Source organism: Orbicella faveolata, unplaced genomic scaffold (assembly GCF_042242905.1).
Source record: "Orbicella faveolata isolate gen_17 unplaced genomic scaffold, um_ofav_v1 contig_47, whole genome shotgun sequence".
Classification (NCBI taxonomy): Eukaryota; Metazoa; Cnidaria; class Anthozoa; order Scleractinia; family Merulinidae; genus Orbicella; species Orbicella faveolata.
In genome coordinates, this window is record NW_028301577.1 from 1,560,571 (window position 1) to 1,584,918 (window position 24,348).

Here is a 24,348-nt window from a genome sequence, read left to right on the forward strand (position 1 = left end):
TTTTTGATTGGCTACTTAAAAAAGCCCATAAAATCTCATTGGTTGAAAAATTGACAGTCTGACAGCTGAAAGTTGAACTTGAAAGCTTGCATAAATTAAAACTTCATCCATCCGTACTCTTATTGACGATAAAAATGAGCCAATCAGCGCGCGAGAAATTAGACAGTTATTGTAAAATGAGTAATTGAAGCTTATAACAACCTGTCTGGGAAAATTTGAGTCAAATACATTAACTTGATTCCAACATGGGCTACTTTCCAGTTTCTAGATTTCATACTCCTGATATTATCAGATATGTCCAGGGTTGAACGCTAATGAGATTCAAATTCCTTATGATATGCATCACAAAGTGTCCTCATTGATAAAAAGTCACCAAAACACACACAATTCTGTCAAATATGAAGTAATATGAAAATGTCAAATAACCCTGCTAAATATGAAGTACTAATTAAACAATACTTGCGTTCAATCCTGGACATAAGTGGATATTATGCACATTGCACATTCACTACTGCAGGACCAACAAACTCATTCAAAAGCAACAAACTCAGTTTAGATGGTAAAATGGTTAAAGGGAGTAAGAACCTCTCATTCTATCGATAATGATAATGAGTAGTTCAGCCAATCAGATTGTGCACTATGGGCCATTTAATTGTGTACAATGGCCGGAGGTCATCCACATAATGGCAACCTTTTAGGGATTCCCTGACGTTTTCATGAACAAATATTGCAAGATAATTCAATTTCCAAAAACCTGAAAACTTTTCCAAAAATCGCTAACGTATGTGCGCAACTGCAAGGTTCAAAGGTCAATTCAGTTTGCACGATTTTGCTAAAGCGAAACAATTTTAATAATACTACGTCGAGAAATCATTGGAAGTCTTCTTGAATGAAATTTAGATAGAATTGTACAATAAAATTATTTTCGCTCTAGATTTCTGAGGTAATAGTTGATGGAATGTCATCTCAGAGTTCATAATCTGATCGCTAATTTATAGCGCTCTCCCAAGGAACCATACAAATTACAAAAAAACACGAGAAGAAACTTATTTAAGATAACTACAGTTGGACCCGCTAATTCGAATTACTTAGAACTATTTCCTTTGGATTTGCCCTTTAGTCATTTACTGTCGGCTTCTTCGAACTCCCGCTATTTAGTTTTTTTTTAATCGTTTTCCCCGTGAGGCCGAAGTTGCGGGGTTCAACTGTACCTACACACTACACTTACAATACACTACAGCAAGTATAATAGACCAAATATAGGTAATCAAATGATTTCAGAGTGCAATCTGGAATAAATAAACGCAAGTAAATTTTTCAGCCTAAAACAGTTTTTGCACGAGCCCGTAGCTATAGGGCGAGTGCAGTTTGTTGTCTTCAAAAATTTACGAGTGGTCATGTATTCCATATTACACGTGAAAAATCATTTTATTACCAGTTAATAATAAACATGTAATTCATTTTCCACTTTTTGCACTCAATTCCAACTTTCTGCTCCGTTTGGGATTAATCGACGAGCTCTCAGTCAATTAGCATGCTAGAATTTTGCATGGCATCGGGCCGTATCGACTGCTTTACTCTGCTACTCTTCGTCAGGCCACTGTACCTTCCCCACCGCCAGCCCCCTTCGTCGAAGGTCTGGGGAAAATTGAATAGAAGGCTTTAACAAGAGAGAAGGAGGGGTAAGCGAGTGAACACCCATAGGCCTTGCTCTCAAAGTAATCCCTCCATCCCGTGGATTTTATTCATGAGGTCAGCCCAAGCAGCTTTACACGCGTAAGGGGAATTAACTCTCTCTTTCTTTATCCTCTCTTCACGTGGAAACGGCCTTGTGTAGGAACTATATAACGTGCGAACCCAAGTAACCCTGCATTAAACTGAAGAAAAACAAGAGTTCAAAAGAAATACTATTTGTTTTACTCAATATTCTACGTTATAATTTACTATATTTACTTCTCCCCTATTCGCAAGAGAAACAAGTCTAGCTCTACCGCTGTTAGTTCAGAGGACGATGAGTATAAACCTAACAAAATGAGTAATGCATTGTAGAAATATGAAAGAAGGTACGGGCAGCTCTTGCACGGGATAATGACTAACCTACACGTACGTAACTGTAAAGCGAAAGAAGGAATTGGATAAAAAGTGTCACTACAAATACTTTTATCTGTTGACAATGAGGTTTGGTCGGAAGAGAAGCTCTTCATCGCAGTCATCATTTGGATGTAACGCAACACCACTGCCAGCGTGACAATCCAAATTACAACTGTGGAGGCTGTGAGTGCGATCATGTAACACGAGAGTGTATTGATTGTATAAAAGATCAGAATGTCTTCAAGCGAAAATAAGATCCGGGTGATTCCACTCGGCATTCAACATCTCGTTCTCAGGCTCTCTCGTATTCCCTCCCCGCAGCAAAGGGAAGGGAAAAAATAAAGACCCTGGGAATGAGTTGGAAACGTAAGTCACTGAGGTTCTAATGGGAGTCTATGTAATCCTGAATGAAATAAAACTTCCTACAAGACAATAATAATAATTCCTGCTGAAAATAACAAATTAACCCTCTCAAGGCTTGTTTAAGAAAGTTCACACCTTAGTATATAGTAAATTCAAGTTAATGGTAGGTATCACACTGAAAACAACAACAGATGACAAAAACAGACAACAACAGATACCAACAACAGATATTCATCTGTAAACAAATACAGCTTAGGCAAGATGAAAAATTGCCCCATGTTAATGCAAAATTAGATCAAAGATCAAAGGTGGTCTTCTTAGCTTATCAAACCGGCAACTATCAGAATCGAGAAACCGATCACCTTAAGGTAGCAAAGGTTTTGAACCTTCTCCTGATAAGAATTACAAAGCAGCGAAATGAATTTCAAAGATAAGTTTTATACTGAGAATTAGAAGCTCTTCAAAAGTGAAAAAGCTTGTTTAATTGTCAGGGAAGACATAGCGCGGTTCTGTCAGGGGAACAAACGCCGCTTTTAGAGGTAAATCGTAGAGTTTCCGAATTTTGTTACCCAATGATAGAAAGGCACGAGTACCCGAGAGACCTCCGACAGTTGTCAAGGCGCCATAGCTCAATCACTTCTTTGCAAACTTCCAAACGAAAACTGCGCGCACACTCCAGTATTGGCCGCTAAGTGTACTTGTACAAATGACGCCTGTCGGTACTTGTTGCCCTCCCCCTTCACTAAGCTGTTCATGGGATGACTGTTTATCGGTAGAATGCGTCGAGCTTACACCAGGACACTCGAACGAAAAACAGAAAGAAATAACGGTTAAACCTACACTGATAATTTCATAATTCGCAATATACGGGAATTTAAAAATAAAAATTTCCATATTGATATATTTACAGCATTTGTGATAATTTATGCTTGCACAAGTATTCATTGCATGTAAGTTTCAATACAAAAAATGCATTTAAATTATTTCTGTCCGTGCTTTTACTGTACGATACAAAGTCTCCTGACATCGTTTTCATATTCCTCGTCGTCACTCGCCGAGTCTGGGGTTTGACCAGTGAAATTGGGAAGAAATGATCGTTCATCCAGCCCGTCTTGCTCATAAAACAACATGTACGGCGAATCTTTTTGAAGCTTGGTGCTGTCACATTCCTGAAAAAAGACAAGGCAACTGAGCATTGGTCAGAGAGACAACAGTTAGGCTCGATCACAAGCCACGGTCCGGAAAAAGAGCCCGTCCGCCTTGTGAGACCGCTGGAAATCGAACCTGGCAAACAGTCACATGCATCATTTACAGTGACGTGGTCACATCAGAGTCTGGCTCTACGGTGGTTTTACCTGACTGTAAAACGTTGGAAAACCATGCTCTATCGTTTGGCGTTCGTATAAAAAACATCATCCTACTGGTAGTAGTAGCATGAGAACTGAGGACTCTAGAAAGCAGTCACTTGCAGGTTATTTCCCTAGTAATCACAGATGCCCATCATGTTTTATGACACTATTTTAACAGCATATCTTAAAAGGAGGGCCGTGACCACTAACCTTGCAGCTGCTGTCATTGTAACAATACCATCTGCTGTTTGGATTGTGAGCGTATGAGATGTAGTGTCCTCCACCCAACACTCCTGTGTGACACTGAAGGTATTGAAAGAATCAACAGTTAGATTGTAATTACTAATACATACGTGCATACTTTATTTGATGAGTAAGTCAAACTATGGTAACTTATAAGAATGGTGTGGACCTACTACAGCAAACGCCTGACTAACAATCAAGAAATAACAATAATAAGAGCAACAATAAATATGACAAAAAAATTATTAATAACATATAATGTCGTTCTAGGTCTTTTTTAAAGACCAATCAATCACTCCTCCTGTTGTCTTTCTGAGTATCAGGCAGACTTTGTGTCTATCCTTTATGACTCGCCATTGCAGTAATAAACGATGAACAAAAAAACTGACAATCACTTTCCCCAGCCATTAATTTGTTACATGACAAAAACTCAACTTTCATAGAACACTAATTGAAAAGTAAGTTTTACCCAGGATCTAAATTACCAAGGAAAACGCGCGTGTCAATGAGGTCCGCTGAGCATACTAGATGGCGCTAGCTGTACAACGTACCGACATAGCGTAAATTCTGTAGGTCGGTGTTTCAGTCTGCGATCCTTCACTCCTTGCAGCCGCAAGAGCTCCTCCGACACTCCCACTATGACCTCTCCGCTCATCTGCAGAATCCGAGCCCGTGATATCAGCAGCAGTGACACTTTCTACAGGAGAACCAGCAGACTTAATTTCCGGTGTCACTTCCGGGTGAACCTTGGCCGAGTTAAGGCTTAAACAAGAAGACTGGCGCGAGGGAGGTTTGCTAGTGTGGTTGAGTTCAACCTGACTTGAACTTAGTTCCCCGGCCGAACTCTGAGAGGAGGACTCCTGAAAAGGAAACAATTCATTACGAAAGGTAAATGTACATTTTAGCAACAGCAAATCTCTTCATCAGGGTTCACACTAGAGTAGAAATGCCGTGCCTGCTTAAGATGAATATATGTCACATGATCAAGCCTATTCCCAGTACCTCTCTTTTTCATGGTCACGGGCAAGGAGTAGCGGCGGCTCTGAGAGCTGAGCCACATAAGTTTTTTTCTTTTGAAAGCGTAGTACTGTACATTAGCAAACGATAATGGTAGAAAGAACTGTTACAGACATGTTCAGCAGGAGTCAAACAACTATGTTTACCAGATATAAGTTCATAGTGACTCCGCCGACCGGGTGAAGGACGAGAATGTATACGGCTGCAACAATTTTACTAAATTGTTTAAAGCTTCACAACAACCCCTACAAACACTAGACGTAATCAGGTTAAATTACAGTGAAACATTAGGGACAAAGCTGTTTACTTTGACGTAAATTCTCTTCTAATATTTTGCTGCAGTTACAAAGGATTACCTCACTCCCCTGGCGGGGCGTTGGTTGTCTGTTCTCTCCAGTCTCCTCCTCGATATCTTCTTGTTCCTCGCTACTCTTTACGTTCACTGTGGTGACTCCAGTCCAGTCACTTGAGCTAGTTGTTGATGAGGATCGCTTGGCCAAGAATGCTGAAGGATCAAACCCTTCCATAGGAAACTGCACAATTTTATTAGATTTAACCCAGTGACCGTTAACAAACTGAAACCGTTTCAAATGGATGATCTGCAAAAGGAGACAAGCAAGGCTTACAATACTTCTCCTTACACATTGTCAAACATTTCTTCTGATGTTAGTCCGAAGAATATGGTAGTAAATCAAGAACTTGAAATGTCAAACTTTAAAACGAAGACTAAGGATAATTTACAAGGGAAAGATGGCGTAATGACGAAAGAGGTAAAAGTCAAAGCTACCACTAAAACAAGCTTTCATTGCAAATTATGACCACTAAGTTATGGAGTTACACTTACGAGAATAGGAGGCAAGCTCCAGATATCCAGCTTCTTTACTGCCAATCTGTGTTTCTTGCATTTGTTGCAATACCTGACAAGTGAAAGAAATGAATATTTAAGTTCTTTAGGCCTTAAACAATGATATGGATCTTTAACTCGATCACTATCACTTTCAACCATCTGCTTCAAACAAAGACCCATTCAGTTATTTTTTTTCTTCTTTAGTTATCACACCACCATACGCTTCAAATCATTGTTTGCCATCAAAACTTTGCGTTATGTTCACGTAAGAAACAGCTGTTATTTTCTCAAGCTGGAGGTACGCACCATAATTCATCTTCTCCAAGTTCCTCCTCCTTTGTAAATGCTCTAAAACATTCATACAAGTCAATGGGCTCTGTTTGCTGTTTTCTGCTTCTCGCCACACTCTCATGCTCAGTTGATATTTTCTCCTGCGAACTTTGATATCTCAGATGCAGTGTGGTGGGATCCCACTCAATAGCGATGTATGAACTGCTGTTGCTGCCAAATTCTTGTTCACTGCATTTTATCACACAACCATGACAGAACCTATTGAGAAAATTATGATCAGCACAACAACAACACCGCAATGATTTTGTAGAGTTATCCCTGACACAACAGTTGTGAATGGCAATTAAGATTCCTAACACAGCATTTCTAGCGGTTGTTGCTTATTTAGATGTCTTTCCATTGCAGAATATGTGCTGACACAGGCGTCCAGTGCCGGGCACGTGAGTGCGTTTGAAGGTTTTGAGAATATGATGAACTTCCACAGGTTCAAAAAAAGGAAAATACTCTATCACACTTTATTCAAAACTGAACAAAAACCTGAGACACACCACGAAAAGCGTCCATAACGTTGTTTTACAAGTAGCATTTCTTCCTTACACAAAATGCTTCAGTTGGGAGTGATTCAGAAAATTTTACGTCAAGTCAAAGAAGAATTTCTTCAAAAACCGATGGTAACCGTTATACCAACTGCCTTAAAAGCAGCAATCGTGAGCAAAAACGTAAGCACAACAAAACGGAACTACTTTAAGGTTAAATTCTTTACCTGTACCACGGACACCACGCGCACGTAAGACCATCCTTCTGAACCGCCCGCAGTTCAAAAGGAAAATCACCAGCATCCCTAACAAGAAAAGGATTTTTTAGGTTAATTCAGACAGTATTCTCTCGCCACAAAATGGATTGTAAAGAAGTAATCCCTGAAGTGGCATTTGCATTTACAATATACGTAAATCGCTTTATGATACTGTCTGGGCCAAAAAAGAGTGACGGTGACCACTTCTGACTACTCCAAAAGTAAACATAGCACCACAAGGTTGACTTAATCTATAAACGCCTTCTCATTCATACTTAGTCTCCCTACCAAGTCAGTACTGACCGTAGTGCACGCAAAAAGGATATAAAACAATTCAAGAATTCTCAGCAGTTAACTTAATAACGATAAACGAAATGTGAAACATTTTCTTGCACATTGCTATAAACAATGGACTAAAGGAACCATTGAGCTGTGTTTACAGTAATCAAACAGATGAAACAAACCGACACTGAAACAAATCCCTAACAAGAAAGATCAATAAGAAGTACGCTGGAATGTTAACTTTTTATCGAAGTCTGCCATATCTTCCAGAAAGTAACTTACCCATCTTTACAATTTGTATCCCCTGGTGCTGGTGGGCTGAGCAGCCTGGCCACTTGTGTCCAGACTCCTTCATACAGTTCACATTGTCTGGTTTTGGAGGAGCATGGTACAATTATAGGAATTCCAAATAAACCAGGGCGGTTCTTTTGAGGTGACAGGAAATACGCGTCTAAACGAATCTGCAAAAGAAAAGAAGCTTTAAACTTTCATTTCCAAAAGCAAATATGTTACTGGCGGGCTCTTGTGTTGTTGACCTTCTTTTCTGTCGCGTTGTAAACCTAGACGCACCGGCTTTATGCTAAAACAACCCTTGTAAGTACATATTACCGTGACATTTGGCTGACAGAAACAGCAAGTCAATCATTTGACTATCATTATTTCAGGTGAATATACCAGCTTGCAGGAAACGTTCATCTTACTACATGCAGTAATTACTTTAATTAAACAGCTCACAAATGAACTTACTGTTTTCCTGTGCATTGCAACAACGAATCCACTGAAACAACAACCCAAATATGGTGAGGGACCAGCTGTCGGAGTTGAACACAGACTAGAATTCCTGGAACTCACATCCACATTTCCAGGCACAGACAGAGTTTTATGGTTTGGAGAATTTTCCACACTTAAACTGATTCCAGAATCAGAATTTGAAACAAAATGACCTTCAGTTAATTCAATTGATGAGGATGATGAAGAGGACTTCCGGCTCAAAGTTGCAGTTAAACTAAATCCCCCTACACCGAATTTGGGGCTTATTCTTCTCCGTAGTTTTGGGCTCAATCTCTTAATTGGACTTGAAGAACCTTTCTTTTTGTTCTTTTTTCCTTCTGCAAACCAGTCATCTTGTACTCGTAGCCGTGTTTCATTGTCTTCTGAGCTGTTTTCAGAATTTGTTCCTGAAGATTTGCTGCCCTTTCTCTCCGTATCATCACTGTTTGACTCCTCATTGCACACAGCTACAGCTGTTTGACAGTTAGTGTTTTGGTTTGCAGCACAACATTGTTGATCAGACTCTGAAGAATTACAGACAGCCTTTTCCTCCTCAACTGTGCTTGGAGCTGTTGAGGAGTTGCACTCATCCTCACAAGTTATCGTTGGTAGAGGGATTTCATAAGCATAAAGCAGCCCAGCTAGAGCAGAACGAATCTTCTGCATATCAGATGGTAGACTCTATGGAGCAGGACACATGCGTGGTTAACAAGTACATATAGCCATATTCAAAGTTACATAAACTACAATGTCTCTGTCAGCTGCAGCTGATCATAATGGAAATAGACTTTTAACATCATGCTGCAATGCCTGCTTCTCTTTGAAACACACCTTGCAGGCAACTTTCCAAATGATGTATACAAAAGCAAATGCAGGCTAAAGTTATCAAAGACAAGATACCTTAACAGAGGCTCCAAATATCTCGACCAAGAGAAGCTGTGAGCAAACCAGCCCACAATACTTGGACAGTTCTCTCTTCACATCTTTGTACCGGTCATCATTATTTAGCAGCAAACCATACTTTGTGGGGGTTGAGCCCTCTAGGTGAACAACTAAACACAAGACAGGAAGACAACTGCAGATAACAATAGGCTCAGTGCGAATTTAAAATAAATTTACTGAAATAAAGGGAATTTCTACTGTGAGCTTGGGAAGAGACACAGAGGGCTATGGCCTAAAGAATGATTGAGCCTTGTTAGGCTTACACTCTCACAGTACCTCTTTCTAATAATGAGCCAACAAAATAATGACAGATAACCAGCAATGGACTACTAGTCAACTAATGCTATAGAAACCAGAATAAGCTCTGACAGTATTGCCACTGACTGCTCCAAGTGAGACTATTCAATTTTGAGGTAAGGGGAAGTTACATCTGCATTCAAGCCAAATGACTTTTCAGGCCAGTACTTATCTTTGCTTTCACCATCATAAACAATGACCCAAGTCAACATTTGAACCTGGAAGTCTTGACCAAGAGCATAGCACAGCATGCTACTTCATGCTGTAGTCCTGCATCCGTAAAATAATACGTGAAGCTAGAATAAAGGTTCAAGAGTTTCCACAAGCTTACCAATAACTTCCACATACACCGAATTGTCCATAGGTAGAGGTAAGGAGAGGAATGTGAATGGATCAAAGCGGACACTGACATAACCACACTCCAAGCACCTGACTTGAGACTTCAGCTGGAATAAAACAAACAAACAATCTGACAGATCGTAAGACACAGAGATCAAAACAATATGCAACACGACAAAATGTGGTACATAACAAAACAAATATCTAGCCTATGGTGACTAAAATAATTAAGAAAGAATTTTACCTGGCCTTGAAACAAATCCACAACAACTGACCGATTCCTCTTCAAATGGTTATCCCAGGCCTACAGAAAAACAAAATGTCAAAAACTTGCAGTGGTCCAAATTAACAAAGGTATGTGTAACAGGTACTTGACAGTAGGATGGAGCCTTGTTATTAAACAGTGTTGAGGTACAAAATTCTCCATGCTGGATACCACAATCACAGCAGTTTTATGCAGAAAGTCCATTCCACACATACACCATGCTTTGGAGAAACAACAGACATGTTACAATCAACTAATTTGCCCAGTATATCATAAAATACTATACACATTTGCCAGAAGACACTAATTCATGTGAATGTACCTCATGTGCTACTTCCTCATCTGGTCTACCATCACTGTCCTTGAGTTCCACATAAGGCTTGAGATGAACTCTACAATCACATGACACAAATCAGAATTCTACAGTCACATGACTAACCCCAGACAATATGATACATATCAGGAAGGTACCATCACAATGCCCCAGTTACTGAGGTCAAGTTCCTTTTTCCAAAACCCTCATTGAACTGATCTTCACGAGATTAACTTCATATGGCACAGTTAAACCCACCTATTTAAGTCCTCATGTAAACCGTCCAAGAGAAATGACAAGAATTCCTTCAAAAAGAAAAGCAACAGATGAACATTAGCATGAAGAATAAAACAGCCTCTTTTTTACCCCTTGAGTCCTATGGATATAAGCAACATACACTTTATTTACACCCAAAACACCACTCTGCTGACCTGAGAGTCATGTTGCTGAAATCCATTAAATCTTGGTGCATATCTTCCTATTGTCCACTGAAAGGTAAATTTAGAGAAGGTGATAAGTAATCTAATTTCAGTCTATAGGCAAATCTTTGCTGACGTCATTGTTTACATTTTTCCTCATTAACATACAACTTTGCGCATAGAAGGCATCATGCTAGATTTTACTAGAAAAACTTTAGGAGTTTGTGAAACTTAGTAAGTGGTGAAATTTTTGGCTCTTTGGGTGTAATATTCGAGGAGAAATTGGCTTTCAAAAACATCAAAATTTCTGTGTGGCAAAAGCACTAATGAGCTCGTACATTCTTTGTAAAATTTTGAGCTTTTAAACCCTCGTCGCACAAAAAGTATTCCATATATCATGCTCAAATTCCTTGGGACAGTTAATTGTGCCGTGCCCTTTCAATATTCAGTATTAATCTCTTTGTAGGTCCATCAGAAACTGTATCGCTTATGGTAATGAGGCAAATATTGCAAACAAAGATTCTCCTATTGCACTGGAAAATAGAAAACATTGTATAACCAGGGAAGGCAAGGTTAGGCTAGTTTTGGTATTTTAGTATGGGAGACATTTCTACAGTTCACACAGCTCAAATAAAATTATCATATCCATGTTAAGGGCAGAGAAAAAGAAATCATTTATTGATAATCTCATCCAAAAATGTGAAATTTGAAAAGTAGCTTTAAAATGAAGATGCACTTATTCCTTAATTTTTTAAATACTTCGATGTGGTGACATGTCATTTCAACTCACCCTCAGTTTCAAAGGTGCCAGGCTGCGAGAACTGCCACTCCACAAATCTTGAGTAAGGTCTCCATAACGACGTGCAATGTGCCCTTTCATACCTAAGGGGTTTGTCCTATGCAATGAATTAAAATAGAAATAACAAATAAGTAATGACAAAAGCAATCAACCTGTGATTTCCATGGCACACTGTTGAAAGCAAATGCAAGCAACTGGCTGTGAAAGCAAGGGAAAGGTCCATTGGCTAAAATTTCCATTCTAGCAAATTAAATTTTCATTCTCACTTGCCCAATCAGCATTAGTGTCCAGGAAAATCATCTACCAACTACAACAAAAGGAACCTTAGACTTTCCCAGGGCAGGCAAAATATTTGAAAACTGCTTTTCTAGAGGTGAAACTGGAATTCAAGTATCTTAGGATGGATATGGGCTGTAGTTTTGTTGCATGTAATGTTGCATCATGCATCTGGGTCTAAAAACACAAACCTACAACTACCATAATTATAATGGAGTAATTGAACACACCTGTTTAGTTCATATAAATGGCACTTGGTAGTGAAATACTGTGTGAGGGGCTGCGTATTACTGAGACACTGCAGTGCAGAGTTCATGAAGCATGTGTTGCCCAAGTTGCTCAGTCCTGTGGCTCCTTTTTCAGTTGGTTCTATTAAAACAAATTTATTAGTGAAAACCTAAATTACACTTTCAACAAAATTTCACAAAGATTCAAGAAGACATATTACATGTACTACTCCTGAACAAAGTTTTTCCATCCATTCAGCCTTGCTCTATGTGCATTTACATGAATTCTTTAGCCCATGCCCTACTCAAGATAACTTTTAAAATAACTTTTATTGAATGGAGGTACGTTGCAGTCAAGTATATGTACAGTGTATGCAGGGTAAAAAAACCATTGCCATAAGAGCAGATTCTCTCCTAAAAATCATACAAAATAAACCAGAAGCATTTATCAGGGTAACAATGCTCGCCTTATTGTAAGGTGCAGTGGCTGCTTTTTATCCCATACCTAGATTAAGTTTCTCTCTCAGACTTCTGTTGTTTGCTAAAGATGACATCTCTTCTGGCCAACTCATATCTCTATTGCGAACTGCAGAAAAAAACACAGACGGTTTTTCTTTCTGTGTGAAGCTTACAGAGAAAAAGAGAAAAGGGGATAACAGTCATTAACAGAATTCTACTCCTATGCTAATGCAAATGCCGCAATCAGATTAGCTGAGCTATGTTACACTATCAGCCATTTGGAAAAACATTTAGAAACCAACAGGTAATTAAATTCCTGAGAAGACTAAATGAAAGAAGTCCACATGTTGGTGACATTGAAATATTGAAATTGACGAGAAGAAAAAAAACTATTGATGAGCATGTTGTTCACAACTGCAAATTTTAAATCACAATTCAGTCTGCATGACTTTTTTCAAACTAGAAGTTTAATACTGTGCAGACAAATAAAATTACAAACGGCACTTAAAGAAAATTTTAGCTAGAATTCTACTAAAACAAATAGATCATTCGCTCTTGATTTCTATGAGGTATTAGTATAAATCTACTAGTGTTCTACCACTAATGCCCTTCTATGACTGACTACACCACTTACTATCTATTCTGTTGTACATAGTTAGAAGCATAACAATGTGCAGTTGTGAACAAAGTGATGGCCGATTCTTTGCGTTTTCGAAGTGTCTGTGAATAGGATTTAGATTAAGTTTTGAACAACTACTAGACTTATACTAAAACAATTAGATTATTTGCTCTAGATTTCTATGGGTAATAGTTGACTAAAACTGCGCCCTCGTCAGCTATCGTGAGATAGAAATCTCGAGCTCATAATCTAATTGTTAAATAGTTGATTCACTTGCAAATGCATTTAAAAAAGTACAAATAATATTGTTGTGATACTGGGTGGTTATTGTTTATCATCTCATCACACAGCCACCAACCTTCAATAAGTACAGGATGGTTGTCTGTGATTTCCAACTTTTCCAGTGATGAATTATCCTCCTCTAAAAGCCTCAATTTATTCTGTGAAAAAGGTTCACACAACTTAACATGCAAGATACCCTAAACAAACAGTTACTGATACACTGGAGTGGGATGATATCAGAGCCGAAAATAAACATTCAGACACCAGACATTGATTGGTGTTCAACCAAATGTTCAAATGTGAACAGAAACAAGTTCCACACCCTGACCTGTACTGAACTAACAAAGATTTTAACATTACCATATACCTTCAGAGCACCTTTAGAGGTCTTTCGCATCTAAGCAATCTAGTGCGTCCAGTTTAAACTGTACATACCTAAACACCTAGACCAAATAAAAGCTTATAGAGCTGGCTATCACACTAAACCAAGATTTTTTAAATAAAATGAAATGTTGAATTTTTTATGACCTCTAAATGTGTATCACAAGAATGGCAAATGATTAATTAATTGCTCAATTAGTCAATCAATATTTCCACTGTGCATACCTCATCCTCCATACTCCAGAGCCTCAAATCTTCCATCCGAATTCTGAGTCTTGCACAAAGATAATCATAAACCTAAAAACATTTCAAGCCAATGAAAAAGGCATGAAACATACTACAATGATCATTCGCAGCACGTTTTAGAAAACTGTTACTTCAACTGACTTCTCATGAACTCCAACTAAAGCAGCTTGCCCTGGATTTGCTTCAGTGTAAACCGCAATGGTACATGTACATTCAGTGATTTTTGCTGCTGGAGCTACCAGGATCTATTAAATAACATCTTCAAACAAACTCAGTGCAGACTAACCTGCTGTATGGTGTTCATTCGACTAAATGATGCCACATAAGCCAGGTACCTCTTGGGAGGGGCATGAGGAGTAGTAAGAGAATTAGTACCAAACCCAAATGTACTCAGTCCAAATCCTACCCCAGTCCAAGTTGTGATGCCACCTCTTGTGGGGGGAGGGGCATGGCGGAACAGTCGCAGGCTGATTGGATACAACTCTAACTCTGGAGTTGGATCACCATTAGTAGGAGTAATGACCTGTTCACCAAACAAACAACTTATCAGTTTGTTGGCCACAAAAGTCAATCTCTCGTTAATTTTGTTCAAAGACTAGGCATGAAATTGTCTGTACAGAGACTTGCACTACTTGACTCTGTTGGACAAAGTTGCATGTTGAATGCTGATGTTCTGCATAGATTATACATGTCAAAACCTAATGCCTTTCCTTTTCTCACAAAACAGTCCAGCTAAAATCTACAAGTCAAGAACAAACTTTCTGATGCATCAGATAGACTCTGACCAGTCTGATGTCACCCTGGAATCATGCATGGTTACTGGAAAAACAACTTGTAAACATAAAGTTTCTGATAAAGGCTGCAATGTTACCGTTCTTGGAAGACCTGGTCCTCCTCCATACCACTGCTGAAGAGCTCTCCACACAGGCTCAGGTATGATTTCAAAGTCTCTTCCTCTGCACAAAGGAATGCTCCGTTTCAGCTTTCCTCCTTCCCCAGTTAAAATCATCACCTGAAGTGGAAAATGAACACACACTGAGGCAGAGCTCTCAAATGCCTTTTAAAATAGACTACAGCAGTTTTTAATTGAATGTTAAAAGTAATCAGGATATTACTTTGGTTTTAGTTTTATGACACTCAATTGAAAACCACTCTAATCTGTAGGGCCATTCAAGTCCAAAAAAACAGTACAAATACAAATCAGTGATAATTTCTCTCCATCCTTGCATCAGCTCTCCAGTAATACATGTACTTTCAGTGGAAAAACTGTCAAGGAATGAACACTGACAACAGCTTCACATTAGAGCTAGACCTTCAAAAATATTCAAAATATATTTTGTTATCACTGTTCCCGTGATAATACAGAGCAAGACAGCAGGTTGCATGAAATGGCAAAAATCATAGGTTGGGCTTAAATTAAACAACAACAAAAGAAGCCAACAAACTCCACCACTTTATGATATAGTGACAAAATACATTTACCAAAACTGCATGATCTCAGGCTCACCTTCCTTGTCTCAGGTTCTACAAGTGGTACATTATCAACAGGACCAGGCACTTGAGTATTGCATGCCACTCCCTGTGAACAGTGACCATTCATTGCACCAGATGGACTTACTGATTTGTTACCAGAATGGTTGTACATAGGATGGGATTCACGTCGTCCCAGGGATCTTGTTTTTAAACTTGAGTCACTACTCCAGGCTTGTCCTGGGTTGCCAGAAGATGTCTGATGTACTTGATTCAGTCTTGATGGTAGAGTACCATTCTTCCGCAAGTTACCAGTTGACGATCTTCTGATGTAAGGCTATTAAACGCAAAGATCAACCACAGGATCAACCTGTATGCAGTGCTTTCAAGAGGTATACCATGGAATATCCCCCAAGTAACTTGCATTTCAACAGTATACATACTTGTCTATACCTGTAGGCCTGTGTACATAACAATACTCCATGGTACACCACAAGAGAGTGCTGCACACCTGTTTTATACCATGCTACAGAAAGATGTGGCCAACATAATCACTGTGACATACATGCAGCATTCAATGGGAAGGTTAGGTGTGATACCATCAGGTATACAATGGCTTTCCTGTACTCTGATTGGCAGTATTTTCTATGGCATAGTATAAACTAATATACAATTCTTACAAAACTGCTCATTACAAGAATTTCAGAGACAAACTTTGGCTTTACTAAATTTCATATATCATTTCACATCTGAGAAATTAAAAGTCATTTCCTGGTCAGAATTGATGTTGTATGACCAGCTTCTACTTAAGTTACAAGAGTGCCCTTACTGTGTTTTCAGTTTCCTGGAGACAATTATTTTTCCACTGCATCCACATAATTAACCTCTCTTTGTTTACAACAGATGATAACAAACCTGGTAACTGACATATTCTTTCCAGATTCGCCACCAAGATATAGCAACCAGATACCAGATACTGCCTGGTTTGAGTTCATGCTGGTACTCACGCTCGAGCCAACCTCTAAAGAAATAACAACATTATCATGTGAAGACCAAGAATTCTCTCTAAACCACTTTCACTCCCTTTTTTAACATAAACACCTAGAGACTTAAGTTTTCATATAAAATCAATGCAAGGTTGAAAAGTGCTTTCTCCTTTCACATACAACATGGTCTCTCCATCATTGCAGAATGAAATATAAGTCCAAAGGACCATAGCCTGCAAATGCAGACATATTTTCGGCTGTTGCTTGTCTCCGCCGAAAATAACGTCTGCGAACCCGAGCCAGGAAACGATTTCTGTGACGTAATGACTTTTGTTTCTCCTTGGCCAATCAGATTCCATGATAGAATGAAACTAGAGTGCTCCTCGCAGCGAATACCTCACGCAGTAGTTCTGGGGTTACTTTAGCTAAACTGTTATTGGCTTAAACTTCCTACGTCACAGAAATCATTTCCTAGCTCGGGTTCACAGACGTTATTTTCAGCGGAGACAAGTGACAGCCGGAAATACATCTGCGTTCACAGGGTAAAAGGATCATGACAGAGAGTAAACTGGTTACAGTGTAAGGGAGGTTCACAAAATAGAGAAGCTTCTGCTCTTGAAACAGCAGTCATTCAGCAATCTAAGCAGTTTTGTCTTACCTTACAACTTGAAGTTCAACTTCTCTAGTGACTGGTTTTAGACCCAGGACAATGTGACAAACCTAAAAAGTGAACCAAAATTATTGAGCTGTTGTTTTGAGAAGCTTCAGATCTTTGTATCATGGCTTCCTGATCTTCAAGGGACAATCTGTTTGGCTATGTTTGTCTAATAAATTATGCTCTGTAAGGTAGTTTGCATTATGCAATGTCACAGGAGTCAAACACACCAACCATTTTGATCCAAATGACTTAAATTTACTACTTGGTGAAGCTTATACTTCTCATTCATGTTTTCGCATCTCCGCATGGCCATGTGATATCCTCAATATCTGTTGTACCCACCTTAGCTCTACACTAACCTGCACCAACAACTTAGGGAACAAATGAGAAAATCTACGTGTTGAAGCCCATTCTTTGTATTCTTCTAAACTGATCTGACCACCCTGAAGAAAAATCAAACAAAAATAATCATCCAAATAAACCTGAAAAAACCATTTTCTCTTGAATGACACCACATATAAAACTCATAAGGTGTCACCAAGCAAGAAAATTAACAATTAACTCATGTCATGAGTAATTAATACATGACCACTTTGGAAACCTTTACAAAACTACCGGTTGCCAAAGGATTTATTTTGAGCTTAACTAAAAAAAGGCATTCTACCTCCTCCTTGCTACAGTCACTCAAGATTTCAGTTGCCATTAATGAAACATCCTTGTCCCAAATAGCACTTGTATCCTGCAATCACACAAAAATGATAAATGATAACAACACAAAAGATGGAACAGTTAACTAACCTGATTTCTGCTTTGCATTTCATGTTACATAATATCCCCTTTCTAAAGACTGCCTTCTTACACCCCAACAAGACCCAAGAAAACACTTTCATTTGTGCCTCTGTCTGCTTGCCCCAAGAAGAAAATCAGCCATCATGAACACTCCAGCTTAACAAATCTATTTTCCCTTTCCTAAATCCTTGTTGTCAAACTCTCAGCTGTCATCATCACATTCTGTCATCAGCCAGTTTAGTTTTTAATTATTACCTTTTCTCCAGCATTTTCTTTTCTGATTTCAGTGAGAGCCTTACACATAACTTCAATTTCACTTCTTGATAGGAAACCATCTCCATCAGAATCAAATACCATAAAGCAAACTGAAAATGGAAAACAGATATCATCCAACAAACATAATAACATAATAAAACTAATATTATTATATAGGTATGCAGTTACTTAATTGTAAAGCTGAGTGACCCAATATGCTTTTTTTCAAAACAAGTACAAACACTACTACATTTTTCATTCCCATCTCATTCATGTCCCTGGGTACTGGTGCAAAACACACTTACAGAATTAATTTGAAACACTTTCCCCATCCTAACCTCTATTGAAGTTTTCGAACCATGAAATAATTAATTAAATATGTTAACAGTTGCTTATTTAGTTACTTACACTTTTGCCTTTCAGCATTAGGTCCTCTACAGCACTTAGAGATACCACACGCTAACTCACGAAAATCAATATGACCATCTTGATTTTCATCAAAAGCATTAAAAAGCCCTAAAATGGAAAAAAATATTTAAGTTAAACCCCCAGACAAATATTTTGTTAACTTTTTCCCCATACACACCAGTTATGATGTATATATTTTTATAAATTTATAATACACAAAATTATTTTCAAACCCAATTGAATGTGGTGTAATAATGTAAAGGACCACACAGGTACCTTTTTTTGAAATATTTTTTATTTTTGCAGAATTTTGTTAATATAATATTAGAATTCCATGTTTAAAAATAAGTTGCAATCAATAAACAACTCCAAAAAATATACACTCACAATACACACTTACAATACAATACCTAAAATAACTTACTTACAATACTCTAATTACAATTAACTACTTACAATACATTATGTACAATACACTAAGTACTGTATACATGTATGGGTTCATGTACATGGGTACTAATAAACCAAAAAGGAACAAGCTTGCTTGAGGTAAGCCAAAATTGAGAAGGTTTAATTACCAGCTTGAAATGTTTTCCAGGTGCATCATTTGTGACAGAAGGCCAGCTTAATCCTCACCCCTAACCAGTTGACATTGTACACTACTAAATGGCATTAACACAGGAAAAGTTTTAGTTAAGAATTATTTATTACCTACCTTGACATAAACACTGTGGAATTGGTGGTGACACTAGAGGAGTGAATGTTTCCAAATCAAATTTGCCAGTTTTTGTCGCAGACTTTAAGGTCCAATACCTCTTCTCTAGTTCCATGATATCTGTCTCTTGTACTGCAACGGTAAGAAATTACATTACACAACACATTTACCATCAATTCTGAGAACAATTAACACTCACAGTCTTTAAAATGTCTATATACACTGTCAAAAAGATCAGTAACACAAATAGAGAAAATTAACAAAAAAAATCCATGACACAAGACAGAGTTGAAGACACAACAATATTGTTCTTCAAGTGCTGCAAATGTCAATGAGAAGCACAAGCTGATACTTGTGGTATTTGTATAGATTTTTGTGCTTCCAACTCCCACTCTATCATGGATTAAAGGCAATCCTTACCATTTTTAGCTCAAGATTAAAAGGATTAAGACGGATTCTGCTCAAAAATCGGGCAATTAGTGCAAAAATTAGTTACTAACAATCTACTCACAGCACGGTAACTTTTTGAAAAATTTAAAACATCTCACTTTAATTAATTTCTCTAAGTGACCCTGCCATCAAATTCTCAAGCATTCTCCAAAAATATAATGTCAAACCTTGTAAGAATGCCTAATGTGTGTGTTATTGTGTTTTCAATTTACGCAAAATGTCCAATTTCAATTTCAATTTTTTCTCATGGGGTCAGCTTGAGAGCTTAAAGCTGTGTTCACATTAAAGCCAAAACATGATTAGAGTAAACATGTTTCAAGGAAACAAGTTTCGCCTCCTCTCCACATCCATCCGCCATTTTGAACGTGTTTGGTCTGATCATGATTGAAACTACCTGGCGAGGTTGTTTTAATCATGCTCATAATAATCATGTGTGAACCATGATCCATGCAATGCACTGTCTGATCTGAACACTTTTCATAACGAAACATGTTTTATTCAAGATCAGACTAATCATGTTGCCGCCTAGTGTGAACACACCTTAAGTCTCTTACCTTTATTCAAAACATTACCATGCTATGAGGTTTTTTGGTAACTTTATTTTTGCCATTATTGGTCGACTGTTCTGCGGAAATCATCTTAACTACTAAAGAAAAAACACATAATGAGTTATTCTGTTCATTCCCTTTAAATACTGAATAATAAACCGTACATCCTAGCAGCTGCAGCCACATGTAATTTTAGGATAACCTACAATCTAATCAGATATACTAAGCTATATGGGTTGCATGCACCGAGATCCATAACTTACAGTGGGTTACACTAGAAAGTGTCTGGTAAAATGTTGGTGTCTCGCTGCTATCCGTCAACTGAATACTGCAGCCATTACTGACAATAAGCAGCCACCTGGTAAGCGTGGTCACATCTGGATTCTTTAACAACCAACTGGAGAAATCTTCATATGGCAGTCGATCACACTACAAAACAATTCACAAATTTAATATTATAAACAAACTTTGTTTCAAGTAATCCTTCTGTAAGGCAAAGACCAATTTAACCTTTTGATAACTAAAAACAAAACTAAATGCCACAACTTAAAATTGAATGACCTATCATTGTTCCTTCCAAAGAATTTTTAGAAGAAATGACAAACTTAAAACAAGTTGATGTGTAGTTGGTAAATGTGAATGTCATAACTCCTCACCAACGAAGTACAAAATTAAGTAATTGCAGAGCATTTTAATTTCTACACTGACAGAGCAAACTCTTGTGCTCATTGGTTAAGACCCGAGGTTGATGACTGTAGAAACCATAAAATTACATAACCTGTAACACAGGGTAATTGACAGACAATTTGAGCATGCATTTCTGAAATGCCATTGTGACACTTGATTCAAAATTGTGACCTGCCATGTGTGAACAAAATTTTTCCCTAGTTCACTGGTAAATTTTCACTGTTATTGTGAAAAACAAATCAACCACACTTCTCCATAGGTTTCCATTGAATAGACTCTTACAGACTATAGAAATGACGTCATTGGTCATTAGTTGCAGAACAACTTTTTATTTATGTTATGCTACATCCCATTGATGGCTCATGACTATACAGTTTTATTTCTTATTAACTTCCAAGCCACAGATGCTTCCATAGCAACAATGGCAATCTAACTGATTTTGAAGAAAGCAGGTTTGCTCTAAAATCTTGCCAGAAACATATTTGCTTATATTTTAAAGTAACACTAATTTAACTTCTTGTACACAAGTCAAAAAAGTCCTAAGAGGCCATAAGCAACAACTATTGCAGACAGAACAGAGGGGCTTTTTGAATGAAAATATTATATTCCTTCCTAGAAAACAAAATCAATGGAGTTCTTACTAATACTAGTCAAAACACCGATTACAATAGTGGCAAGTAAAAACATTTTCAGAACTGCAGTCCCAGACAATTAATTTGACATCGAAGGGGAACAGACAATTTGTTTTCAAAATGTCTTATCATCATTTGTTATATTCACATGTCATGTAATCTGTCAATCAAATTAACTTTCCTTTCCACCTTAGCGACAGAATACGATTCTGCAAGTAAAATTAAAACAACTACCAAGAAACACTGTTTGAAGTAGACTTTGCTCACCAAACAAGCTTAACATACATCTAAGCCTTAAAACATATTTTCATAGGATCAAGGATTAACAAGACACCATTTAGAAATTATTTGAACTGGTGTTTACACGTCTCGTTTCCTGATGGTTTGAAATAATCGAAACAATTTTTTTTCCGGTTGATCCTTACATGGTTTCTTATAAAACTGCAATTTAATGCGATGTAATGTGACGAATTGCTAGCTAAACATATCGTATCGAACCTCCTTATCAAATAAACCATGTATGTATGTATGTACATTATCTAAGAGCTCAAACGAACTTACGCTCCAATACAGTTGTTCATGTTTGAATTTCAAACATCATACTCTTTCAGTGCGTTTCAGTTATCTGTAAATGTCCTGATGAAACACTTTTAAGTTTTCACCCAGGAACGAAAACAAATAACGTCACGTATCACAGATCAAAATATGCCAAAAGAATCGAAGATTACCTGAGAAAAGCACTCTATAACCGTTTGAGGAATATTGCCTCCATCGCACGCCAAAATTAAACTCTCCATGTTATCTTTGTACACGAACGCTCCGTCGGTAGAATAAATATTGAAAATAACTGCAAAGAAGGACACAAAACAGGACAAAAGGTTACTTTTATATTTTTGGTACTAGATTATCACAAAAGACAAAACGAATCATGACTTATACTGTTGGCCGCAAACAGATACCAAACTTACATTTTATCTTTTCTTCACGTGTGCCTCGAGTCAGCAGTACAAGACCACATAGCAAATCTCGAAACGTTATACCCTTGTTTGTACCACCAAATGCTAAGTAAATTTGCTGCAACACAAAAGAGGATGTTTACTGCGATCAATGGTGTAAAGTAAAGAGATTAACTAAAGGCACTGCATTACGCTGAGAATGAACTATCCCTTACGTCAGCCACTTTGCTCGGAACACCATCACCAAGCACTTCACGGGCAAAGACCGGTTGAGGCATAAATCCACTCACACCAGAACAGCGTTTGAACGCCAGTCTCAGGCGTTGCATTTCATCGTCCGTAACTAAACATGTTTCGAGCAAACAAAACGAAAATCAGCTGTAATAAACAACGAAACCTACTTTGACCTGGCAAACAGGTCTTTCAATCATGACCTGAACACGTACCTCTCTTGGTCGCTTCCTCGTAGGCTAGGAAGCTCAGTTTTGACTCTCTAAGACCCATAATTAAGTAATCTATCAGCTCCTACATATTGCCTAGGTTGTCGTTATCCTGGTAAATATTTTTAGCCGTAAGCATTGCACCTTGCAAAGACCTGATCTCAGAAAAACACACACCTTCCTGATTCTTGCTCATGACGTTCAAAGCCTCGTTTTGGAGAAAAGCCTGCTACTCGTTGCTGTGGCACTGTGGGTAGCACAGGCACGCGGGAAACTTGATTTGCGCTGACCTGATACAGTACCTGTATCGGGGGCGGTCTTGTGGCAGTCCTGTACGGACACGTAACTTAATACAATACAAGATTTTGGGAAAACTGAGTTTCTAAATAAAAATTGTGATTGAGTCCCAAATCTACAAGGACGAGGTGCGCGGTTTTAGTGTCCACTCCAGGGACCGCGGAGGAGGGGGACGGGCTGGTACTTTTATTGCTGGGATTTTTTTTTCAAGGGCTCCAGATGGCGCGCAAATGCAAGATAAATGGCAAAACACTGACCTTGACGTTTGTTTGTATTAGCCAGATTTTTAGCCCTACCACTTTAAAATGGTCTCCGCCGCCGATCCCTGCACTCCCGACCAGTCGTCAGTGCTGAGAAGGGAAGGCTCACGCGGTATCGAAAGGGCTCAGGGGGCTCAAGGTACGAAGAAAAGGACAAGGCATCAGAAGAGTTTAAACGGTACCAAAAAGGCTCCTAACGTATCAAAAAATCTCACAAGATCAATGAGAATTTAATATAAAGCATGAAGAAAAGTGAAGACAAGTCTAGCCTCAGTCCAGATTTTAAGGAACAAATGGTGTCTCCAAAAGAAAGATCATAGGTGCGTTCCTTTGGAGTGATCTGGCTCTGAGTCAGTGATCCGACATCACTCCGGATCATGGTGCATCAAAGGAGCTGATGAATCCATGACCAGAGTGGATTCATCAGTTCCTTCGATGCACCATGATCTGAGTGATCTTGGATCACTGATCCTGATCCCGATCAACCCAAGGAACCCACCCCATGTCTGTGGAAAAGAGGATGCACTGGCGACTGATATTTAGTAAGATAGCCGGAAGGTTGGAACCTTTTTTGTGATACATTATGGCAGGTTGTTAGCGCTGCTAGTGATACCTTTCTTTGATTGACTGTTACTTAATGTCTTTTGATATCTTGTGAACCCATATGATAGTTTGGGACATTGCACAAGACCTCGTGTATGTATGTATGTATTGGTTCATCCGAGTTAATTATCAACCTGACTGATGAATTTCAATAGACCTGAATACGTTACCTCTATCAACACTTTCAAGTTGATTCTTAGCTAGGATTTAACTTGCCCGCCAGCGCAGTGCATCCACAAACTTACAGGTTTGTTCACTTTTTTTGGTTTCTTTCCTTAGTCCG

General features: G+C 38.3%; 1 protein-coding gene across 1 annotated transcript; it reads right to left on the minus strand.

Moving 5' to 3' along the window:
• Positions 1-1,894: 1,894 nt before the first annotated feature.
• LOC110056327 (ubiquitin carboxyl-terminal hydrolase 32-like) lies at positions 1,895-23,121 on the minus strand. Its single transcript, XM_020762794.2, has 35 exons — positions 22,912-23,121; positions 22,681-22,808; positions 22,478-22,583; positions 22,238-22,356; positions 20,454-20,619; positions 19,193-19,324; positions 18,478-18,585; positions 18,070-18,179; positions 17,690-17,764; positions 17,385-17,468; positions 17,026-17,087; positions 16,297-16,402; positions 15,419-15,718; positions 14,783-14,923; positions 14,198-14,434; positions 13,891-13,962; positions 13,361-13,442; positions 12,430-12,510; positions 11,928-12,066; positions 11,413-11,518; positions 10,635-10,691; positions 10,462-10,508; positions 10,213-10,282; positions 9,870-9,929; positions 9,618-9,732; positions 8,948-9,099; positions 8,024-8,728; positions 7,559-7,737; positions 6,965-7,042; positions 6,217-6,459; positions 5,908-5,980; positions 5,420-5,662; positions 4,598-4,906; positions 4,014-4,106; positions 1,895-3,623 (listed from the first exon to the last, which is right to left on the minus strand). Exons 1-35 carry the CDS (start codon positions 22,967-22,969, stop codon positions 3,453-3,455), a joined length of 5,007 nt encoding a protein of 1,668 aa, XP_020618453.2. The 5' UTR covers positions 22,970-23,121; the 3' UTR covers positions 1,895-3,452.
• Between the last annotated feature and the right edge of the window lie 1,227 nt (positions 23,122-24,348).

Coding starts and splice junctions, on each gene's coding strand:
- LOC110056327 (XM_020762794.2), bottom strand. CDS start 22,969: ATGGGTCTTAGAGAGTCAAAACTGAGCTTCCTAGCCTACGAGGAAGCG. Junction 18,180..18,477: donor TAATGCTGAAAGGCAAAAGT/GTAAGTAACTAA, acceptor TTCCATTTTCAG/TTTGCTTTATGGTATTTGAT. Junction 14,924..15,418: donor TAGAACCTGAGACAAGGAAG/GTGAGCCTGAGA, acceptor TTTCCACTTCAG/GTGATGATTTTAACTGGGGA.